Source organism: Empidonax traillii, unplaced genomic scaffold (assembly GCF_003031625.1).
Source record: "Empidonax traillii isolate 1590-97213 ecotype Southwest subspecies unplaced genomic scaffold, ASM303162v1 scaffold132:size1788729, whole genome shotgun sequence".
Taxonomy (NCBI): domain Eukaryota; kingdom Metazoa; phylum Chordata; class Aves; order Passeriformes; family Tyrannidae; genus Empidonax; species Empidonax traillii.
In genome coordinates, this window is record NW_020955325.1 from 293,103 (window position 1) to 313,965 (window position 20,863).

The 20,863-nt window shown below is 42.0% G+C and overlaps 1 protein-coding gene across 1 annotated transcript; it reads left to right on the forward strand.

Annotated features, from left to right (window-relative positions):
• Positions 1-1,850: 1,850 nt before the first annotated feature.
• On the forward strand, positions 1,851-20,454 carry LRRC74A (leucine rich repeat containing 74A). The gene is given in 14 exon segments (XM_027883693.1): positions 1,851-1,912; positions 3,690-3,770; positions 5,007-5,145; positions 5,819-5,898; positions 6,595-6,689; positions 7,710-7,762; positions 8,498-8,579; positions 8,972-9,069; positions 14,966-15,080; positions 15,083-15,114; positions 16,278-16,385; positions 16,929-16,974; positions 16,977-17,017; positions 20,125-20,454. Coding segments are annotated over 14 exon segments (1,362 nt in total).
• The last annotated feature ends 409 nt before the right edge of the window (positions 20,455-20,863 follow it).

The following is a 20,863-nucleotide window of genomic DNA, read 5'->3' on the forward strand; positions in this document are numbered from 1 at the left end:
TGCAGTGACTTGTCTCAAATCCCACAAGTAAGTAAAGTAATGGCCAGTCTTTGCGAACGAAAAACCAGGGAAGGTCTTTACCCCTTCCAGCCTGTGCATTGGATTTTTTTTTTAGGTGAGACACAGTGTGCGCAGAACTGAGCCCACCCTTTAATCCTAAGGTTCATCTGCCGGGGCCAAGCGAGCTTGGACAGTGGCAGCAAGGTCCTCAGGACATAGATCGATTGCCTTACAGGGCTAACGAGCTCCATCTGCCCGGGGAGTGTCCTAACTGGGAATCGAACCCGGGTCTTGACGTTGACAGCGCCGTGGCTTAACCACTGCACCACCAGGGGCACTCAAATCCCACAAATGTCTCTGGCAAAGCACAGAACTGGACTATGGTCTCCCACCTACTGCACAAACCAAGCCATCACTGGTTTTCATTTCTAGTCAGAAAACAGAGGGTGTTCTCCAGAGAAAGTATCTGCAACATTAGGGGCTGATGATTGGGTCATTTAAAATTAGGCTGTTCTTTAAAAGCAAAGATCTAAGAAACCCACATCAGAATAATCAGACTGAAATCAGAGAAGAATGTTAGCTGGTGCTATAAACAAGCAAGCAACTGTGGCAAAACAGCCGTAGTTGTTTGGCCTACACTATAAAAAATATTTACAAACTTTGGCAATAAAATCAAAGCTGACAATGGTCATCTGCTTTGGTCAAATCTTCCACTGGGTTTTGTGGCATTTTGTTCTATATCCAAATATAACTCCACCATGGTCTCTAATGACTGGACTACTTAAGAGGTCTATGTAGAACCTAAGGGAATAAAACCACTAAAATTACCTTATTTGGGGGGAAACAGACTTTTTCTTCCTCTCTGTTTTACATATTACACTGTGTAGGCTACATAAGTTTCAAAATCTGTACCAGAGATTATTGTCACTGAGCATTGCCTATAATGGAAATATTTCTAAGTGTATGAATTAGTTCTGTTCAACCTTTATCAGAAAGCGTCTTCTGTTACAGTTTTGGTTTTAGCCTCTTATGAAGTTACAAAGTCCTCAATATAAAAGATGTAAAATAATAAGCACTTTGGCACCAGCAACAGTTAGTGAGACAAATGAGCACTTGATCCAAGGCCCCATTAAGTGCTGACATGTTTACAAGCCACACTTTATTACTTAACTTACTGGGAATTTGGCAGTAGGGAAGTCTGAATCTGTTCAAGACTAAAAAAGTGAATACATTTCTGTCCTCATCTCCTGTAAGACTGCAACTGCCACAGTCTGACTTTCCCATGAAATTGTACACACTGGAATATGAACTGAAAGGAGACAAGAACTCTTATCAGCAGCGTAGCACAACTGTGATACATCTGTGGGGGTTTCCACAGCCAAAACCACAGCTGTTCTCAGATACTGGGAGCTGATTAGATCCCAGAGCGATGGGGTTTCCAACACCAAATGTCACCCTTAGGAGTTAGAAGGTGCTGGTGGCACAGAAGAATGGTGATAGCATGGCAGGGCAATCACAGGCTTTGCTGGGCTTTCTCATATCGCCAGGGCAGTCCCTGCAAAACAGAAATGGGATTCTCCTATTTAGAAGTCGTAGAAATCAAGAATATAGATCTTACAAAAGGCACCATTTTTCCTGGAGTTGTTTTAATCAAAACCAAGCAGCTGCGCTTTTTGTGTGTAGGTGTGAGAAACTTACAGGGTCTAGGAAGGGGCTGTGAACTTCTCATTTACAGAAAAGAAAAAGCAAATGAACCTGCAGCTCACTGATGGTGACACAGAGAATGAGTCTAAGAAGGACGCAGGTGCAGTGTTTACTTTTTGGCAAACTCACTTCAGAAATTGTCAGAAATGGCCAAAGAAAAATCACCAGCACCCAAGACAGACTGTTGTTGCATCAGGCTGATCACCAGGTGGGAAGGCTTCTCTTCTCTAGGCCAGGCAGCAATGAGGAGAAGGGTAACGATCAGATATCTAGTGTTATAGTGCCCAGAGATGGGAGCTACCATCTGGGAACAGTTTGGAAAAAAGCTAAATTAATCATAAGAGGACTTGCCAGTACCAGCTTCCAAGACACTCCACCCATCTGCCCCTAATGCCCACAGCAGATGTCAGAGCTCAGCATCTTGTGAGACCAGATCCTGTTTGAGCTCCCCATCGCCCAGAAGGACAGGCAGGGCGTGAGGAGCAGTAGAGTTTTCTGAACCTGCTGCTCTCAGGCTATGCTTGTACACACTGAGTCAGGCCCCAGGACTGCTTACAGCACTATGGCCTGACTTCCTAGATCAGCATAACAGTTCCTCTTAAAATTAAAAAAACTCCTTTGGCCTGTCAGTCATTACAAGTTAATTTCTTGTTTTCCTTTGTTGTTATATATACAATTACTTGTTAAATAATGCAATTACTGTAAGGTAGGGACATATGCGGGACAACTTCTCTCTTTGGCTCATTTTTCTATATTTAAATAAAGTATAATGCAATTTATGAAGTGCAGGGATCACTTCTGAATCTACTTCAGAAGACTCAGTCCACAGGCTGGACTGGGACTGGCTAATGTACTGGGCATATGACTTGTCTCATGAATTCTTTTCATGGGATTTAGACCTATTTTTACCCTTTCTTTTGTCTTTCTCACACTAAAGTAATGCAAGTAAAGCCATCATATGACAAATAAAGTCTGGCAGAAGGAAAAGGTCTTCATGAAGGAGCTGCAGCTGCAGGGCTGGTTGAAATGTGGTGATGTGGGTGCCAGCTGGCCAGTCTTCCCCTCACATAGGTCTGAATGAACAGCCAAACTGCAAGCTCCACATCATACATCAATACTAGGTGACACCCAGGAAGGGTACAAAATTTCAGGTCAACAGCCTGGAGCCCTAAATGGAAATAGACAGTAAGGAAAGAAAGGCAGTAAAAGCAGTGACAAGGAATGAAAAGGAAGATTCAGGGAAGAAAAAAAATATGTATTACGCTATTAGCCAGAAATTATTTTGGCAAAATCATACTTCATTATTCTTTATGCATTTATTCCTCTTAAAAAGGATTTTTCCAAATTCTCCTTCTCTCTAACTATGAAATAAATTACGAATTGTGGGCAAGAGAAGCTGTTTCACTCCCAGTGAGTCTAGTTACACTCAGTCCCAATAGACAGTACCATTCAAATGCTTTCTCTTCTGCCATTCAGGAAGAGTACTGCAAAGCATTCCCAGTCTGATCACAAAGTCAGCCAACAGTGCCTGGGGAAGTGTGAGTCAGATCAAGGAAAAGCTGGCATGGGTTTGGCTTGTACACTTGCGGAAAAATGGGATGAAAATGAAAAATTTGCTTTGGCTGGTGGGCTCAGAAATTGAGAAAGGGGAGAAAGGCAGCTTGTGAGGGAACAAAGACCTTATGTGGGAGAACTGTGAGTTCCTTGCACATGGGCTGAAGAATTTGAGGAGAGCTTTTTCCAACACTTCCAAGCACCAGAGTGAGCCTATCCCCACACTGGGGCCAGCACCACATGCATACAATGTGCAGGGAGTGGTGGGCACAAAGCAGAGATGCATGAGGAGTACATCAGCAACGTGCTGAAGAAGGGCTTCAGTGAGGTGGGAGATCTATCACACCCAGGGAGTCACATCTCTGCTGGGCTTGCATTGACAAACTGAATCTTTTTCATGGAAGACTAGAATGAAGAGATGTCAAAATCAGTGAGTCTCAGGAGTCTGTGTCTCTGGCTGATGCCTCAGCAGAGAAGGCCACACAAGCCACTGACACTGACCATGGGGTTGAACCTGAACTTTTTCTGATCATCTGCCTCACTTTGCCCATTTCTGACTGCCCTTACAGTCAGAACTGTACCTACTGACTGGTATGTATTCAAAATGGAGACCAAGGACACAATCCTGCCAGAATTCTGACAACCACATGTAGTCTGGCAATTGATAAAGGCAGAGGCAGGAATGAATTTCCCCTTAAGAGCTCTCCCTTTGATGTCAAGTATCTTCCTTCAACTGCTCTCTACATATCACAGCTATTTCTTTGTTCCCTTTTCTCTCCTCTAGTCATTAATAGCCTACACTGCCAGCCCAGCCCACTGTCTGGGCATCAGGAGCAGCTATCTGAAACCAGGGATGGGACTGCAGCCCTGTTTGTGCACTCCTGATGAAACACTGCATAGCACTTACGGTCAGCACACCATGTGTTTGCCACAACCATCCTAAACTTTTCTGATGGCTCTCCTCTTATTTTCTGCCTCATGATGTCAGTCCTCTGGCTAAGAAAGTCATTTTTGTAACAGTAGGATTTATCCATAATTTAGGATGAGACCTTGCTAACTTGTTGTAAGTGGAAGCAAAATCCAAAAACATAAGAATACAAGAACAAGGACTGTTTTGTTAGAGGCTTCAAACTGAACTGGAAAATGGCTTTGATGAGAAGGGAATTTGTCTTGAGGTCAGACTACTGGATGCATATAACAGCATGGAGAAATATGAGCTCTAAGTATGGGGTTTGATGAAGGAAATCCAAATGACAGGTTTTTGTGGAAATACAGCCTGCAGCTGCACTGATATGTCTCACTGCAGCTGTGTCAACAACACCCAATGGCCAAGATGAGAATGCTGGGATCCTTCCTGCTGGTTGTAAGCCAAAATGTTCTGAGCTGCCCTACCTCTGCTGTCAATATCAGCTGCGTGCTTCAATTAAGACTTAAAAAAAAAAAAAAGATGAAAATGTTTTTGCCTGATGTCAAAAATTCTCAGTTACACCAAAAAAAGTTCACTCACATTGCAGACTGGTGAGAAGCTACAGCAAGTCACTGAATGCCAAACGAAGAAGCAAGGAGGATATATTAACGCCTGGAGGTCTAGGATAAAGGGATAGGAAGAACTAGGGGATGATAACCCCTAAATAGTAAAACTGAACTGTTGTTGCATAGTGTTACTTAATTTTATTAAGTTGCTTAATTTATTTAAAAGAGGAGGGAGAACACTTAATGCACCATGCATCAATATACTTTTTCTCTGTAGATCCTGGGAAGGCCTTTGCAGATGCATGGAGGCTGATGGAGGTGGTGCCTGTCTTACACTTTATTCAAAACTTGGCCAAACCTTTTATAAATCTGAAGCACGATGGTCTAGGACTCAAGGTGTCAAAGTCACTGTTAGTGTTATGGTGGTGAGTAGCCAGTAACAGTGGAGCCACTGTTCTCAAGAACAGCAGGAATTTTAGGCCTCTCTCAGGCCTGGAAATCATCATTGAGTACACAGTGTGGGAGAAAAGGTCCTATACCTTCCCCACTGGAACTCTGAGCATCCCTAATGTTTCTAATCCTCTGCACAGGAAAAGTTTTGTGAGGCTACTGATGGCCTTTCATAGAGAACCCCCAAAAGCAACTGCTGCTCTTCCACGGGTCACAAGTCCTCAGTGCTTCTAATGCATACAGGGTCACAGATAGGGGAGGAAGGACTGGTATCCCACTCTAGGTTCTGCATAGGAATGTGCTACACTCACCAGTGGACAAGCCCAAGATGCCTGCACTGAAGATGGGACCTGAGCCTGCATCTCCAGGCTGGCACAAAGCAACAGAAAGTCCTACCCACTCAAAACCCCTCCAAGAAAACAGCTCTTTTACGTGCAATTCCCACAGCCATGGCTCTGTCACATCCCCTGATCACAGTCCTGCTCAAGACCTGCAATGCTTCCTAAGGTTTGAAGGAAATGCCCAGCGTCTGTTGAACTAAGAGAACTATCCTCTTTGTTAACTTTGCAGTAATGTTTTTGCATGTCTCTGTTTATCTTTTTGTCTTCCCAGTCCAACACAACCGTCAGCCATTTAGTTAGAAGAAAAGTACATTTTGATAGAAGGAGCCATATGCATAACAGAGATGCTTTGAGAGAATTCCTCCCTTCAAGAACTGGTATCCAATCTGACATAGTTTGTAAGTCAGAAGTATTGCTCATCAAGTTCAATCATCTAAAAGAAAACAAATTCATTCCATTAGGTTTTAACCAAATAGCGACTGTTCCCATGCAAAAACATTCACATTCTGAAAGTCATGATATTTTGTGTTGTGCTACTTTTAAAAAGTACAAGCTTCTGAAAAGCAGAAGTGTGCATGTAATGGCAGTCTGGTGAGTCTGGAACTGCTATCTTCATTAGCACATGTAACAATAATTACCATAACTAAGTCTTTCCTCTTTATGCTTAGCCAATGGAAAAAAATATTTTGGTCAGAAACTTTCATTCTCCAAGATGACATGGGGAAACTTTTCCAAATAAATTAAGGGAATAATGCAAGACTTTCAGATATGAATTGGTAGGAATATTCCTTTGATCTGAAACTGGGGTATACAAAATGTATTTTGATAGGCCATGGGATTTGCGTTACACTGAAAGAAAAGATTCTTGGCCAAATGCCTCTTGCTTCACTGAAGACAAAAACCCATGTGAAACTGATGGCTCTAGGGCTTTATTCCTGTTAGGACGGATACAGGGTTAAACTCACCTATAACTCACACAGTAATTACTCCTTGATATCTGGGGCATTAAGAAGACAGTAAAGCTGATACATTCTTTGGACTTATCCTTCTTATCCTCCCTTCTTTTCTTCCAAAACATCTCTAATAACTGCCTAAACAGAGCAGGAGCTGAATCATTTGCCAGTTTGCTTTTGGATAACCTGTCCTACCTCAGTAGTCTTCAGCTCGGGGGGGGGGGTGGGCTGTATGCACACAAACAGTGATGGCAGTAGAAGTGAAATAACGTGTTTTCATTCCAGTCTCTCCCCCTGATAATATTACTCAGACTATGGGCACAATCAAACTCTCAGCTATGTCACTGATGGGAACCCAGAGTAACAGTGGAAATCTAGACTTACAGAAATGTGATTAAATATTTAGCCTGCTCAACTTTCAGCATCTCTGAAAACCAGACCCTCGAGAGAAACTTAGATAATTACTGGAGCATCTCCCACATCTTAGGGTAATTCTACATTATGGAGCAAAGTAAAATAATTACTAACTTCTCTACTGGGTCTGGCTGAGATGGAGTTAGTTTTCCCCATTGCAGTCCTCATAGTGGTGTAATTTGTATTGGTAGCTAGAAAGGTGTTGATAAACACAGCAGAGTTTTGGCTCTGCACTGTCTCTCCAACATTCCCCCTCACCATTAAGCTGAGAGTGGGAAAGATCTTGGAGGGTACATAGCCAGGACAGCTGATCCAACCTGACCAAAGGGGTATTCCATACCATACTGCATCTCCTCAGCTACAAAAGCTAAGAGAAAGGCATGGGAGGGGAGGGGGGGGGGACAGGAAGTGGTGGCACATTTGTTATTACAACGTTTGTCTTTCAGAGCAATCACTATGTGTATTGAAGCCTTGACTTCACAGGAAGTGACTGGACATCACCTGCTGATGGGAAATAGAGAATAAATCTTTTCCTTTGCTTCAGTGTGTGGTCTTTTACTTTATTAAACTGCCTTTATCTTGACCTACAAGATAGGTTTTTTCTATGTTATTTTCTCCCCCCTGTCCTGCTTAGGAGGAGAATGACAGAATGTCTTGGTGAGCACCTGATGTCCAACTAAGGTCAACCCACCACAACTTCTTACAGCTAGATATGGACTGTGATGAACTGGAGATTCTGCCTAAAATCACAGTTTTCTGCAGACTCCCCAGCACAGCACCAAGGGATAGATCAGTGCATTGTTAACATACTTTTTTTCCCCGGGAAACAACTTCGGACAGGAGACTGCACCCTACTTTGCTTAGGCATTAATGGTGAGTTACCTGAAATCCAGGGTCATTTGCAGCCCTGGCTGTGTAACAGACCCTTCTCATCTTGAAGCTGCTACTCACTTGGCATGATTTCACTTGGCAATGCCCACATGATTTCCTGGCATAATTCTGCTAAGGGCCTCTTGCTTAGTTCAGAAATGAGAGAGATTGGTAGGAGACAGAGCTGGATGAACTGCACTAACATTTTTTCGGGACAGCTGCATGTGTCTGTCTGAGAAACAAACCTTCAGAACTCTGTTAGAGAACCCAACTTCATAAAATTTTGCAATTCTTCAGTAAAAATAAGAGGCTTGACTTCTCTGGTTCGTTACTATCTCAAAGCCTCTGCATTGTTTGGCACCTTCAGCAGCCGCCCTGAAGCAAGGCCTTGCCCTGATATCAGAAAAGGCCCTTGGTCAAGGTGCAATGGTGGGAGTAGAACAGGGGCAGAAAAAATTACAGGACGTGTTGCAGGTCACATATGAGCTGTATGAGGGAAGTTTGCACAACACAAAATTCCATTGCTTTTACCATTTTAGGAGGATAATCAATGTGATGTTATATGTCTGTCTGGGGACACACAGTGCCACAATCTCTGTGCTGCTGATGTCCCATACACTGAAGATTTCAGTGTGTCTGATATCCCTCTATTTCATCTCCATTTGGGGGCCTTGGTATGGCATCTGTTTGCAGCTGGCTGGAAGATCACATTGTCTCTGCACACTTGTCTCTCTGCAGGGCAATTACCAAGTGAAGGAGCTGAACCTTAGCCACAAGGAGTTCTCTGAGAAAGGACAACAGCTCCTGGGATAGATGCTTGGTAACTTAATTTATTAATCCTGCAAAGCCAGGATGTTGTGGTTTAGGAACAGCAGTGCAAATCACAAGTTGCTTCTCTCCTCTGCTCCAATGAGAGAGACAAAAGGCAGAGATTATGGGTTGAGATATAAACAATTTACTGGAAACAACAATGAGATAAGAAGTAACAGCAACAATATTAATTATAATATACAAACAATACAAAAAAGGGTGATTTACATGCAGAAAATGCTCACTGACTGACTCTAGGACAATGAACAACAGACCCTCTATACCTAAGCTTTTCCCTGACTGCAAGCCACACCCACCTTCTCTAAATCAAGATTCCCTTCTGCCCCAGCAGTGATGTGAGGTGGTATAGAATAACAACGTGGACACAAACACATCCTCCAGAGTCTGTCCCCGTCACAACTCCTGTGAAAAAAATTAACTCTGTCCTGGCCAAAAACCAAGACACAGGAGTACAGGCACTGGGGGACTTGATCGAACATGTATTTCCTTCTCTAGCAAAAATGCCCCATGACCTAGTTTGTACTACAAAAGCCAGGACAGCCAGATTCAGAGCTTCCTGGATGGTCCACTTCATCACCATAGGTGACTCTAGCAACAGTGACTAATGTATGAGAAGATACATGCAGGATGAAAAACCACAGTAACAGAGCAGTCTGTCAGAGAGAAGGGAGACGAAAAAGAAGTCCCTCAGAGTGTATAAAGCAGAAAATTGCACTCTACTAAAATCTCATAGGATCAGAACTGTTGTTCATTTTAAGCTTCTGATTACAAGGTTCAGGAGCTAATTTCAGTTTTTCTTAAGTAGCCCAAACCCTAATGGTTTTAGCCATTGCACAGTAAACAGCAAGAGAAAGAGATTAGGAAGTAATAAAATTAAGATGTCTAACCTAGCTGTTCAGACAAAGTGAGATCCAGAATGAGCTAATAGCCCCTGAAAGGGAAAGCAAACAAAACAGTATTTCAGTTATTTCAGATGCTATTTCTACACTGTAAAAGACTTGCATTAATATCTGAGGGCTCTTCTTCCCCCAGTATGTTCAACAGACCTGCTACCATAATGGCCACAAGCATGTGCTGTGAGCATCCAGGGTTCCTTGAGCGTTGCAGTAACATGATGCCTTTAGTTTAATTAATGCTTTCCTTCTCCTGGTTCAGTATTTCTATTGATATGTATCTCTTTCTAATAAAAGTCCATGTCTTTGAAATATGGATAAATTAAAATTAAAGTGGGGACAAGGCCCCTGCTTGAACAAGTCTGCAGGCAACTCAGGGATCAGTACTAAAACTTGTGACCTTCCTAGTCTAGAAAAATGCCTCTCCAAAATTCAAGGTTTTACAGCTCTTCTCTCCTTACAGCTCACTTGAACAGGAGCAGCAGAGATTACTGCAGAATCAGTTTCTTTTCTGTTTTGTTTCTTAGAGGAATATTTTTAAGTCAGCTAAATTCACCATCTGTCTCCATCCAACCTCCCATACATGGAAAATTTGGATGAGAAATTGTCTCTGAGAATGAGAAACAAGTGTTGGCAGCAAGTCCTCTCCCTCCCTGTGTCACAGTAGACACAAATGAATTCACACATACCCTGCTCAAAGTAGAACTTACTGTGAGGTGTGCAATGCATGTGAATTGGCATTGGCACATATACAGCTGGGCACAGCTACCATATGAAACTGAATTCCTCTCCTCTGCTAATCAAACATAAGCAGAGTGAGTCTTAATATTTTAGATGTGGCAGGGAGAATCCAGCCATTTTTCACAGTGAGAAAAACAGGCAGTGTCTATTAATATAAGAAATCCTCCCTCTCTCTATTTTCCTCCTTCACAATGTAAATCATTTGCTAAGAATTTTGTTCAAGCACAGAATAAACTATAATTTCCACAACAGGGCAATGCCACAGCACTACCTAAAGTAGAGGAGTATTATCAAGTCCTGGAAAAATAATGGCCAAAACTGCCTTCTAGGAATTGAGGGATCAATAATCCTGGAAAGGGCAAAACTAAACAACCAGCCAAGATGGCTTCAGAGGTTAGGATTGACAGCTAACATGTCTTCTCAATCCAAGATCAGACTCTAGGAATTCAGCTCAGTAAAGTCAGCTTGCTTGTGAGCTGCATTCTTGGGTAGATCTAATATCACCATCCTGAGAGTCTGCAAATGGCTTGAGGGGAATCTTTAAGCTGTAAGCCTGTCTCTGAACACCCCTGTCCTTGTAAATCACTGCAACTACATCAGTCATTGGGACTGCTGTTTTAGATTATGTAAATAAACATGTCTGTCTGCCTTGCTCTTAACCTGGCTTGAGGTAAGGTCACTAGCTCACACCAAGGCATTTCTCTCTCTCTGCAGCCATACAGATTGCCTTAGGAGCTGATAGCACAAAGGACTTAAAGGAGGACATGTCTTCTCCTGGCCAACAGTAACAAAGGAAGTTTTCTTTATAATAGTGGGAATGGAGACTGTACATGAAGTCCAAGGTGGGGGAGAGATGATGTTCACACAGTAAGAGATGCACCTGGCAATGCCAACCCTGTAACGTCAGATAGCCAGACCTTGTAGGCTGGAAGCAGACAAGCAGCCTGAGCTCTGATCTGCTGTGCTGCCAACAGGAACCAACGGTATGGGAAATGTCCCAGGGCACACACACCCATCCAGAGGGACGCTACTAGCAAGCACGCTAGCTACAGCAATGGGCTGCCTCAGCCTCTCCCCATCACATGACTGAACATGATCCACATTACATCCTCCTGCATGACAGATGCAAGGGACATGATATGTGGAATTTCACACAAGGAGACGGAGAGAAACTGAGAAGGTAACTCCACTTGGAAACTGCATTGCAAACTTTTGTGGGACAGAGACAAGAGATGGTGAGGTAACAGACAAACCCCTTGAAAGCGACCACAGTTTTTCTACACCTCTGCTGAAGAATGGGAAGAAAAGGTACTTATAGATTCACCACATTTCACTCTCATCCATTTCGTAACAGCAGAACAAGAACAAGAAGTGAATTCCCACTGGAGGATGAATTCTCTTCATCCCCTGAGCTGTCTTCCTCCAGGGTAGCCTAAGATTCTGTGAAGTGCTTTGATACTCTGTCAGTCTGTGTGAGGAATAGAAGAAGATGGATGCTTCAAGGCATTGAAAGCAAGGCAGTTCTATTTAAAAAAAAAAAAAAAAAAAAAAAAAAAAAAAAAAAAAAAAAAAAAAAAAAAAAAAAAAAAAAAAAAAAAAAAAAAAAAAAAAAAAAAAAAAAAAAAAAAAAAAAAAAAAAAAAAAAAAAAAAAAAAAAAAAAAAAAAAAAAAAAAAAAAAAAAGCAAGCACCAACCAAAAAAAACCAAAACAAATCAAACATTAAAAGGCTGGTGAGGAAGGAAAAAGAGATCAAAGAGGCCAAATCTTAGTATGCTACTCTGTAGCAAGGCTGGAGATAACACCTTGTTGTAACCTCACATGCTGCTTCTAAAATGCTCCTGAGCGAGGGCAGGGATTGCGTTGCAGACCAACACAGTGGAGAGACCCAGTCATGCATCAATCCAGTCCTGGCACTTCCAGCCATGCACTGATTCTTCATGGGAGCAGTTACAGAAGGTGTCAGGGGCCACAGGGCCCTCCACCCACCTATGGGAGCAGCATAATTAAAGAAAATAGCATTTTTACAAAAATTAGATTTGGGACATAAATAATATGTTCATGCTTGAAACAGGGTAAAAGTAAAGTTCACAAGCAGTTTTGGACACTCATGTAATGGGTTGTCTCTAAGTTACTTCTGCATGTGTTCTTTGTCCTGTGGTTACTATATTAAAGAAACTAAAAATAAGCAGAATAAATAATATTCACCTTTAGTCTTTCCTGAGAGTATCGAGTGCTTTCAACAGAGATCATCTGAAGAACAGGCGCTCCTCTAGGGTAGATAGAGATTTTTTTCCTGCATATATTAAGATCAAAGAGAATTATTTTCCTAGTCTGCAAGGAGTCAGGCCTCATTCTGCAAAGGAAAACTAAATCGGGCTGTATGGGGGTAAAGGACTGCATTACAGTAGATGTGGTTCTTCTAGTTTTATTATGAATAACCTAAACAATTAATAAAATTGGAAAGAATAATAAATTTTAGCTAAAAGTGGATAAATTAAAAGGAATTATTGAAATGCATTCATTTAAGAGGAAGCACTCAATAAATTTTGAGGCCAGGAGTTAATCTGCAATCCAACCTAAATCTTTCTACAAATTTCTGCTTTGTAAGGTTAAAGAGTTATTCTCTTCACCTCACCCTTGAAAAAGTCTAAATTACTTGGCATTTCACAAGATAAATGGTCAATGGCATAAATTTACAATGACATTTCAGCATCCCAATCAAATGCTTGTAGGCAAACATCTAATCTGTCTGCCAGACTTCATTCCACATGTGATGTAGGGAGTCTTGAATTTCAATTCAGAATAAGTGTAAATATAGAGGGTCAACGACCTTACATTGTCTTAAACCGTTGAGAAATTAGTAAAGGTTTTAATCTTTTACAGGAAACTTAAGAGAAGATATAAACTAAAGCCTCTCCTGCCTCTTTTCTCAGGGATAAATGCTTATCTTGACTTTTAAAGAATGAATAATTATTGTGTCTGTAAGAGGTATATGGAATAAGGATCATATCTAGAAACCTTTCCATGGGTTTGACAGCACCAGCAGTGGCAAAGTAATAGAAAGGCACATTTTTAACAACAAGCTTATTCCTTCTGACAACATTTCTAAGCATGACTGTTCCCCACATTCTTTTCATAATCTACTCTTTATAGGGTTCCAGCTTGCAGATATTGACAATCAAACATTTTTTAAAAGTGGTGAATCAAAATAGCCAGCATATGCTCATTGTCTGCATCACAGTACAAAAGAAATTACTGTTGCTTTTCAGCTGTCTGTGTGGGTTTTTTCTGGACCGGACTGACTGTGTCAAACATGCAGAAATGCTCCCTCCAGGTGCTGCCCAATCCCAGCATGGTTCGCTAGGCCAGACATGGTGCTTTGGCTACGCTGCTTCTGAGGTGCCACTGGCAGTCCACTGGCTTTGTCATGGGCTCAAGCCAAGCTGGCAACCCTGGAGAGAGCTGGCAGCCAGCAGAGCCAGCTTGGGCTTTCCTGTGCTGCATTCCCAGGACTAGGTCACTCTCCTAGTGTGCATGGCGCAAGAATGTCTGAATGGCTTCTTCAGAGAGCCGCTCTGCATCCATAAAACCCTTGGTAGTGAATGAAAGCTAGTAAATCCAGCTGGACTCAGACTGGTTCAAGACTGTTATTGAGCAGTGGCAGTCAAGAGCTCACTGCACAAGTAGATGGATCTTAAGAACAATGGATTTTAAGTTTCTAAAAAGAAGATGTAAGAATGCAGTGGGACACTTTGTAAATTAACTTTAAGAAAATAATACAGTGCTTGATGCTGTTGGAACCTCCCACAATGACAGAAACAGAAGCTGAATTTCCTGATCTGACTTGAAATTTCCAACAAGTAAGTATATCACTAACATAATACATGAACAATTCCCGTGTCATCATGGGTATGAACAAAATCAGTCATGTCTTTAAAATCAATCAAGGCAAATGCACATTTGTCATAACTTAAATTTAGAAGAATAATTTACAGTGACATTAATACTATTTGCATTGATAGCTTACTTTCTAATATTCCAAACCCCTAAACTGGGACACTGTGCTGCTCCCCATTCAGTAAATGTTAAAACAGAAAACCTACAATGTGAGCTCTGAATTGCTGAGCTGTCACTACCTTGTTTGAAATTCTTAGGAAAAAACAAATATCAGGTCTTCTACTGCTGACTGGAGCTTCCTCTTATTGTTACACACTGAAAGAGAGCTTTGCCAAAAGTTCTTTTCATCTGGAGACACCTGGACCCTTCCCAGATAGGATCATCTTTCTTGCCTGGGCTATAAAGCTACATTGCTGGAGATCCTTTAAGGTCTTGGGTGATTTTTTTTTTTTCCATTTTTGCACAGCTCTACAGCACATTTAGGCCATTAACTGTTCAACTTGCAATCTGGGTCTTAACAGAATGGAGAGAACTGTCTCAGGGATGAACATGAATTACTTGAATCACCAAAAATAAGAGATCTTCAGTGATGACCACCTACCTTGTAGTAAGCTAATTTCTGCATAAATTAGTAGATCTTTCTCTTTCAGACATGGAAAAAGAGAAAGATGAACACTTATTTAGGACCGAACCTCCATGGGATTCCTGAAAACAAAGAGCAGAGATAGTAGAAGTATCTCCTACAGCATCTGTAGAAGAGAATGATTAATGTATTTGTGAATACAAGAAAATCTTTGTTGTTCTCTGGGTGTCCATGCTGAGTGCACTTTCCTTGCCCCTAAGTGCCAGAATGAGTTGCTAAATGAAACTTGAATCAAGTTGCAGGATTTGGTGTGTCAAATGCATCCTGAACTAGATGTCATCTACAGTGAGGTCAAAGTCTGTATCATCAAGATCCCCAACAGTATCCAGATCCCATGGAAATGATTCAGGTGAGCTACTGAATTTGGATCCTTAGCTGCCTGTACACAGTACACATGCTCCAGATACTTAGAGGGATGGAGGCTGAAAGGTAAGCTTTCTTTCAAGTCAGAAATTCAGCCAAGTTCCTTCAGAAAAGTAAATTTACAAAGACAGTCACAACGTTCACATATCTCAGTTCACACAGACTGACTAAGCAAATCCTTTGCTTTTCAGCAGAAGCTATTGCCTTGGGATCTGAGAGCACTGGGGGGTGAGAAAAGGAATAGGAATAGATGTTTGCTTGCTGTGTAAAACACATTAATAATTTCGGGCCTGATCCAAATTAATGTCTATTCCTCATCAAAAGCCCACCACAACAGCTGACTTTCATAGAACACGTCACTGAGAGCTGAGCTTTAGCATCAAAAGTAATGTACTTCATAAACGTAGGATATGGTATTACAAGCAAATACTGTCCTAAATAAACATAACTCAGATTTTCGAGGTCTGCAGTTTTCATGGATAGCAGCAGATGGTGCTGTCCTCCTTGCTGGAAGCCAACAGAAGGACTTGAGCATTGCTGAGCTAACACCTTAGCACTAACAGCTTTACTGTGTTTCTTAACTGCTTCGCAGATTCTCAGCTAATTGGATGAGGTCTTGCTATAGATAAGGGTTGGGATGAACTTAAGCAAAAGCTTGGGCTGTTAGTTCACATCAAACAGTGCTGCTGTGCTTCACAGCTAGTGACACCTGCACTACCATACTCTGCAGTTTTTAATAGCCATTACGGTATTCAGCATGTCCTCATTCAAACAGAGGTGGAATTCAGAGAAGAGTAACTAAAGTGGTTAGAGACCTGGGGAAGAGAACTGTCTCGAAAAGACAGCCTAACCAAGTGGCCATTGGGATGAATACCAAATGACCAAATGCAATTATCAGAAGAAAAACAGGTTTACTACTGAGTCTCATTTCAAGGCAGGAGGAGAAGAAGGTATAACTGAGAAGAATGGGATTAACCTGAACAAAAGGACTTTGTTCTCACAATATGGTGACTCTATAAGGAGTAAAGAAGACATATCTCTCAGTGATGGGCTGAGTAAAGGCAGGGTGACAGATGGAAGAATAAGGGGAGAGCAGGTATCAGTGGCTGTTTCATGGTTATGCCCATGCTTTATCTCTGCTTCTGTTAGAACTACTTGAAAGAGCATAACCTAAAACTATGAGACTTTTTTTGGAATATTGATGAGAATGGAAACATGAAGATTCCTGTGGCAGCCTTCTGGAAAGCCATGATGCAGGTGTGCCTCTGAAAGCATGGCCAGAATCCTCTTCTGTCAGGGTTTTGCTCTAGAACCCCTCTGCTGCAGCACAGCCACTAGCCAGCCTTTCTGGTGACATTGTTCAGGCTAAAAGGCTAAATTCACTCATCACAAAGTTAAGCCTTGAATGAGACCAGTGGAAGTGCTGTGACACACAATAAATACTGCAGATGGCACCAGTGATAATGGACAGACATCCACTCTTTGTATATGATATACAGGATATTGATAGATAGTTATGTCTTACTGCTATGGGAAAGTGAAAAAAACAAGCATCTAAACCCTCACCTGTACTGTTGAAAAGACAGTTCTCTTCCTGACAAAACCACCATGGTGCTTGGAATCAGTAGCAATGGTCAGCCAGCCATGATATTCTTTCACAAAAAAAAAAAAAAAAAAAAAAAAAAAAAAAAAAAAAAAAAAAAAAAAAAAAAAAAAAAAAAAAAAAAAAAAAAAAAAAAAAAAAAAAAAAAAAACAAAAAAAAAACCTCAGGTTCCCTAGCACTTCTCTTCTTCTCTTAGCAACAAATCATCCCACTGTATAAAGTCCAAATTGGGAAACCAGTGCAAATCTAGACCAGAATCAGACAACAGCTGTGGATTATAGGTATGTGAGTGACTCCATTTACTGTCCTGGTTTGTCTTTAATTTTTCTTTAATTTGGCTCAACACCAAATAAATATAACTTTTTTCACCTTAGGATGTGAAGGTACATATTACTTACCTTAATAAAAGGTAGATGAAAAAACACCTTGTATGCTTATAAGTTTTGTTGAATCAAACGAGTAGTCTTATTTTCCTATTTGATAAACTTGTGAGAATGCAAAGATGTCAGAGCTGAATGGCATTTTCATTCATTCTCATTAGCCTGTGTGAGAAGCATCAGCTCAACACTGTCCTCCCCCTAAAGCCAGGATAAGATTTGCAACGACAGCATATCTGTGCCTTTAGAACTTTTCCTCCATTCTCAGGGACTCTTGTTTTTTTTTTTACTTCTCTCTGATCCCTCTTCTTAGGAGACCTAGTTTTCCCTGGAAACCTGCCTTCAAACTACAGAACTTTTCATTCTCTTGAAAGTGCCTCTTCCTTAGTGCCTGTAGCAATCGTGTCCAAGTTCTGAGAGCCTGAGCATTCAGCAGCAAACTCCTCAGAGGCTGTCAGTCGCTGCAGGCTAAACTGCTTGTCATTGGACCCAAAATTCCCCCTAGATTTTCAGTCAATTCTGACATATGACTCATCAGCTGAAAGCCCTGTTTATCATGCCCAAATATTCCCATCCTCAGCACATACTAATCGGTTTAAGTATATGCTCTAGTCAAGTTTTAAGGCTAGAAGCAATGGGTCGGTTTTGCTCTTAGCTACTAATGTTTTCAGAGACAAGCAAATTATTCTGTTGGGTTTGGTCTTTATTCCTTTGCATATATCAGTGCCATACTAAAAGCACCCATGCTTAGGTGCTAGATGTGCCTTAGCCTAGTTAATCTTCAATCGGAGGTTACATGGAGTTCCCATGTACTTCAGGCACAATTTACACAATTGTGGTTAAGCAATAAGCAGATTAAACTGCTGAAACCCAATGGCCGGCAAAGACTTCATCTGGTGCCATTAATGTGGCTGAGTTGGTATACGGGGAAAAGTAGATAAGCTTATCTAGCTTTTGATGGATTTTAGCACTATAGCATGTGTGAAGTGGTAAAATTCATCTTGCAGACAAGAGTCAGAAGATTTGTGACCTTTGCTGTCCTTACTGTTCCCACCTCAGGCTGTTGCCTCAAGGTCCTCTCAGAAGCTTTAAGATACCTGACAGAGAAGGTTCACTTTACTAGATTAGTACTGGTTTACCACCTCCTTTTCCATAAGTGACGCAGAAGAGCAGAAGCCAGCACAGAACTCGTGGAAGGGGAAATTGAGGAAGAAGATAAGGAAAAGCCATAAAAATGAAGCAAGGAGGGAGGTCAGGCAATGCAAGATTGTGTGAGAACCCCTGAAAGAAAGCTCAGAGTACCTCTGGCCTTGGGTAGGCCTAGCACTGGGGAGCTCTGATAGTCTAGGTTATTGTAGAAATAAAGTTGATGTTCCGCTACACAACAGGTCCCTATATAGTCTGGTACTTTTCTGTTAAGGAAAGACTGGTCCTTTGGACCTGGTTACCAAATCTTTCTCTGTATGCCGACAGTGATGAACTTACTTGCAAAGACGAAGGCAAAAAATGGGAAATAGGAAACTAAGATACTCATGCATTATCTCTTTTTGAGGTAATGCACACAGACAAAGACTGAAGCAAGAGCCCTGCAGTCATCTCCAATCAGCTTAGGAGATCTGGACACAGGGACCTTTGTAAGAGAAGAAAAGAAACAAACTTCATGAGAAACTATACCTCATATTGCTTAACAAGTTATTGGTGATAGAAATTTTGTTTAATATCCCCATGGGAAAAAATATGCTAGAAAGATGAAAGACAGATTTTTAAATGGCTTAGATACTGAACTTTTTTTAAATCAACATTGAAAGATATATTTCAATAGCTCTTAAGAAGGAATTAAAGCCTTGCATATATTAATATTTATAAAAAAATAGAATCTTTAAAATATAAATATGTATAGGAAGTACATTTTGCCATGTGAGCAACTGCCAACATAGAGTATAAACCAAGGACTTTGGAGAACTGGAGAATGTTGGCCACTTTTGGAAGATCAGCCTTCAGTGAAAAGGAAAAGAAGGTAGTTGCAACCTGGTAAGTCTCTTTTTCCCAATGGAATTCCAGTGTGGAAAAAAATCTTTAAAATACTTTGAAAATCTATGTGGCTCCAGTGCCTAATCAGAGGTCAAGATGACTGTTGGCATGATGGTATTGCTATGTCTGCTCAGTAGTCACCTTCAGAAGGCTTCAGCTCATTACCCCAGGAGATCTGTGTCCTCTGATGCCTGTGACTCTTCCAGAATTTACTTGTGATTGCAGTCAGTGCCCCCACATATGTGGGGGTTTGAGATGAAGAATCAGAGCAGCATTAGAGATGCTGGGCAGTTTGCACATGCACTGTGGGGTTTCTGTTCTTTTCCTAATCATGCCTGAAATGTAATTAGTGTTTCTTGACTATTCCTAAGCACTCATGTACATTTTCATAGAAGCTGTCGTGTTTTCATCCCAGCCAGCAGCCAAGCCCCACACAGCCACTTGTTCACTCATGCACCAGTGGGATTGGAGAGAGAACTGGAAGGGTAAAAGCTGGAAAACTCATGGGTTAAGATAAAGACAGTTTAATAGGGAAAGCAAAAACCACATACACAAGCAAAGAAAAACAAAGAATTAATTCAGTGCTTCATATGGGCAGGGAGGTGTTCAGCCATCTCCATCACATGTAATGCTTACTTGGGAAGACAAACAGCATCCCTCCAAACTGCTCCATTCCTTCTCCCTCCCCCCCCCCCCAAATTGATAAGCTGAACACGATGTCATATGGTATGGAATATTCCTTTAGTCAGTTTGGGTCACCTGTCCCAGCTGTGTCCCCTCCCAGCCTCCTCACCAGTGTGGCAGAACTAGAAGCAGAAAAAGCCTTGGATCTGGGTAAGCCTTGCTGAGCAGTAACAATAACATCTCAATATTATCAACCCTGCCTTCAGCACAAATCCAAAACACATCCCCATACTATCCACTGTGAAACAAATTACCTCTATCTGGCCCAAGCCAGCATAGAAGCCTACATCGAACCCGCAGGACCTTACTGTTGATCAGTGGGGCCCGGAGAGGGCAGGAGAGCGGCCGGTGCCTCTCTCTGTACATTTCGAGCTCGCTCCCTGCTCAACACGCACTGACCCGGCGCTCAGCGGGAGCGCAGCCCCAGGGCCCGGCCGTGCCCGCGTCGCCGCCAGGTGTCAGCGCAGCCCCGGCGGTGCCGCGCCCGCCCTGCCCGCCCGCGGGCCCCGCACGCCGCCGCACGGCGGCCTCCGGGAACCGCTGAGCGTGGAGTCAGCGAATGGCCTGGATTGGGAGCGACCTTTAACATCATCTAGTTTCTGTTCCAGGGCCTCACCACCCTCGGAGTAAAGAATCTTTCACTAATATCTAAACTAAACCTGTTCTCTCACAGTTTGAAACCATTCCCCCTTGTCCATGTCACTTATAAAAAGTCCCTCTCCAGCTTTCTTTTAGGCTCTCTTCAGGGTACTGGAAGAATCACAAGTAAGTCACCCCAAAGCCTTCTCTTCTCCAGACTGAACAAATGCAATTCTCTCAGCCTTTCCTCGTAGGAAAGGTGCTCCATCCCTCTAATCAACTTGCTGGCCTTCCTCAGGACTTGCGCTGACAGGTCCATGTCCTTCCTGTGGTGTGGACCCCAGAGCTGGATGCAGTTCTCCAGGTGGGGTCTCACAAGAGCTGCTCTTTCCATAACTACTCCATTGCTGCTTTCCTGTGAAGAACTACTAGCAGGAGCACCATTTTAACCGTTGTACAA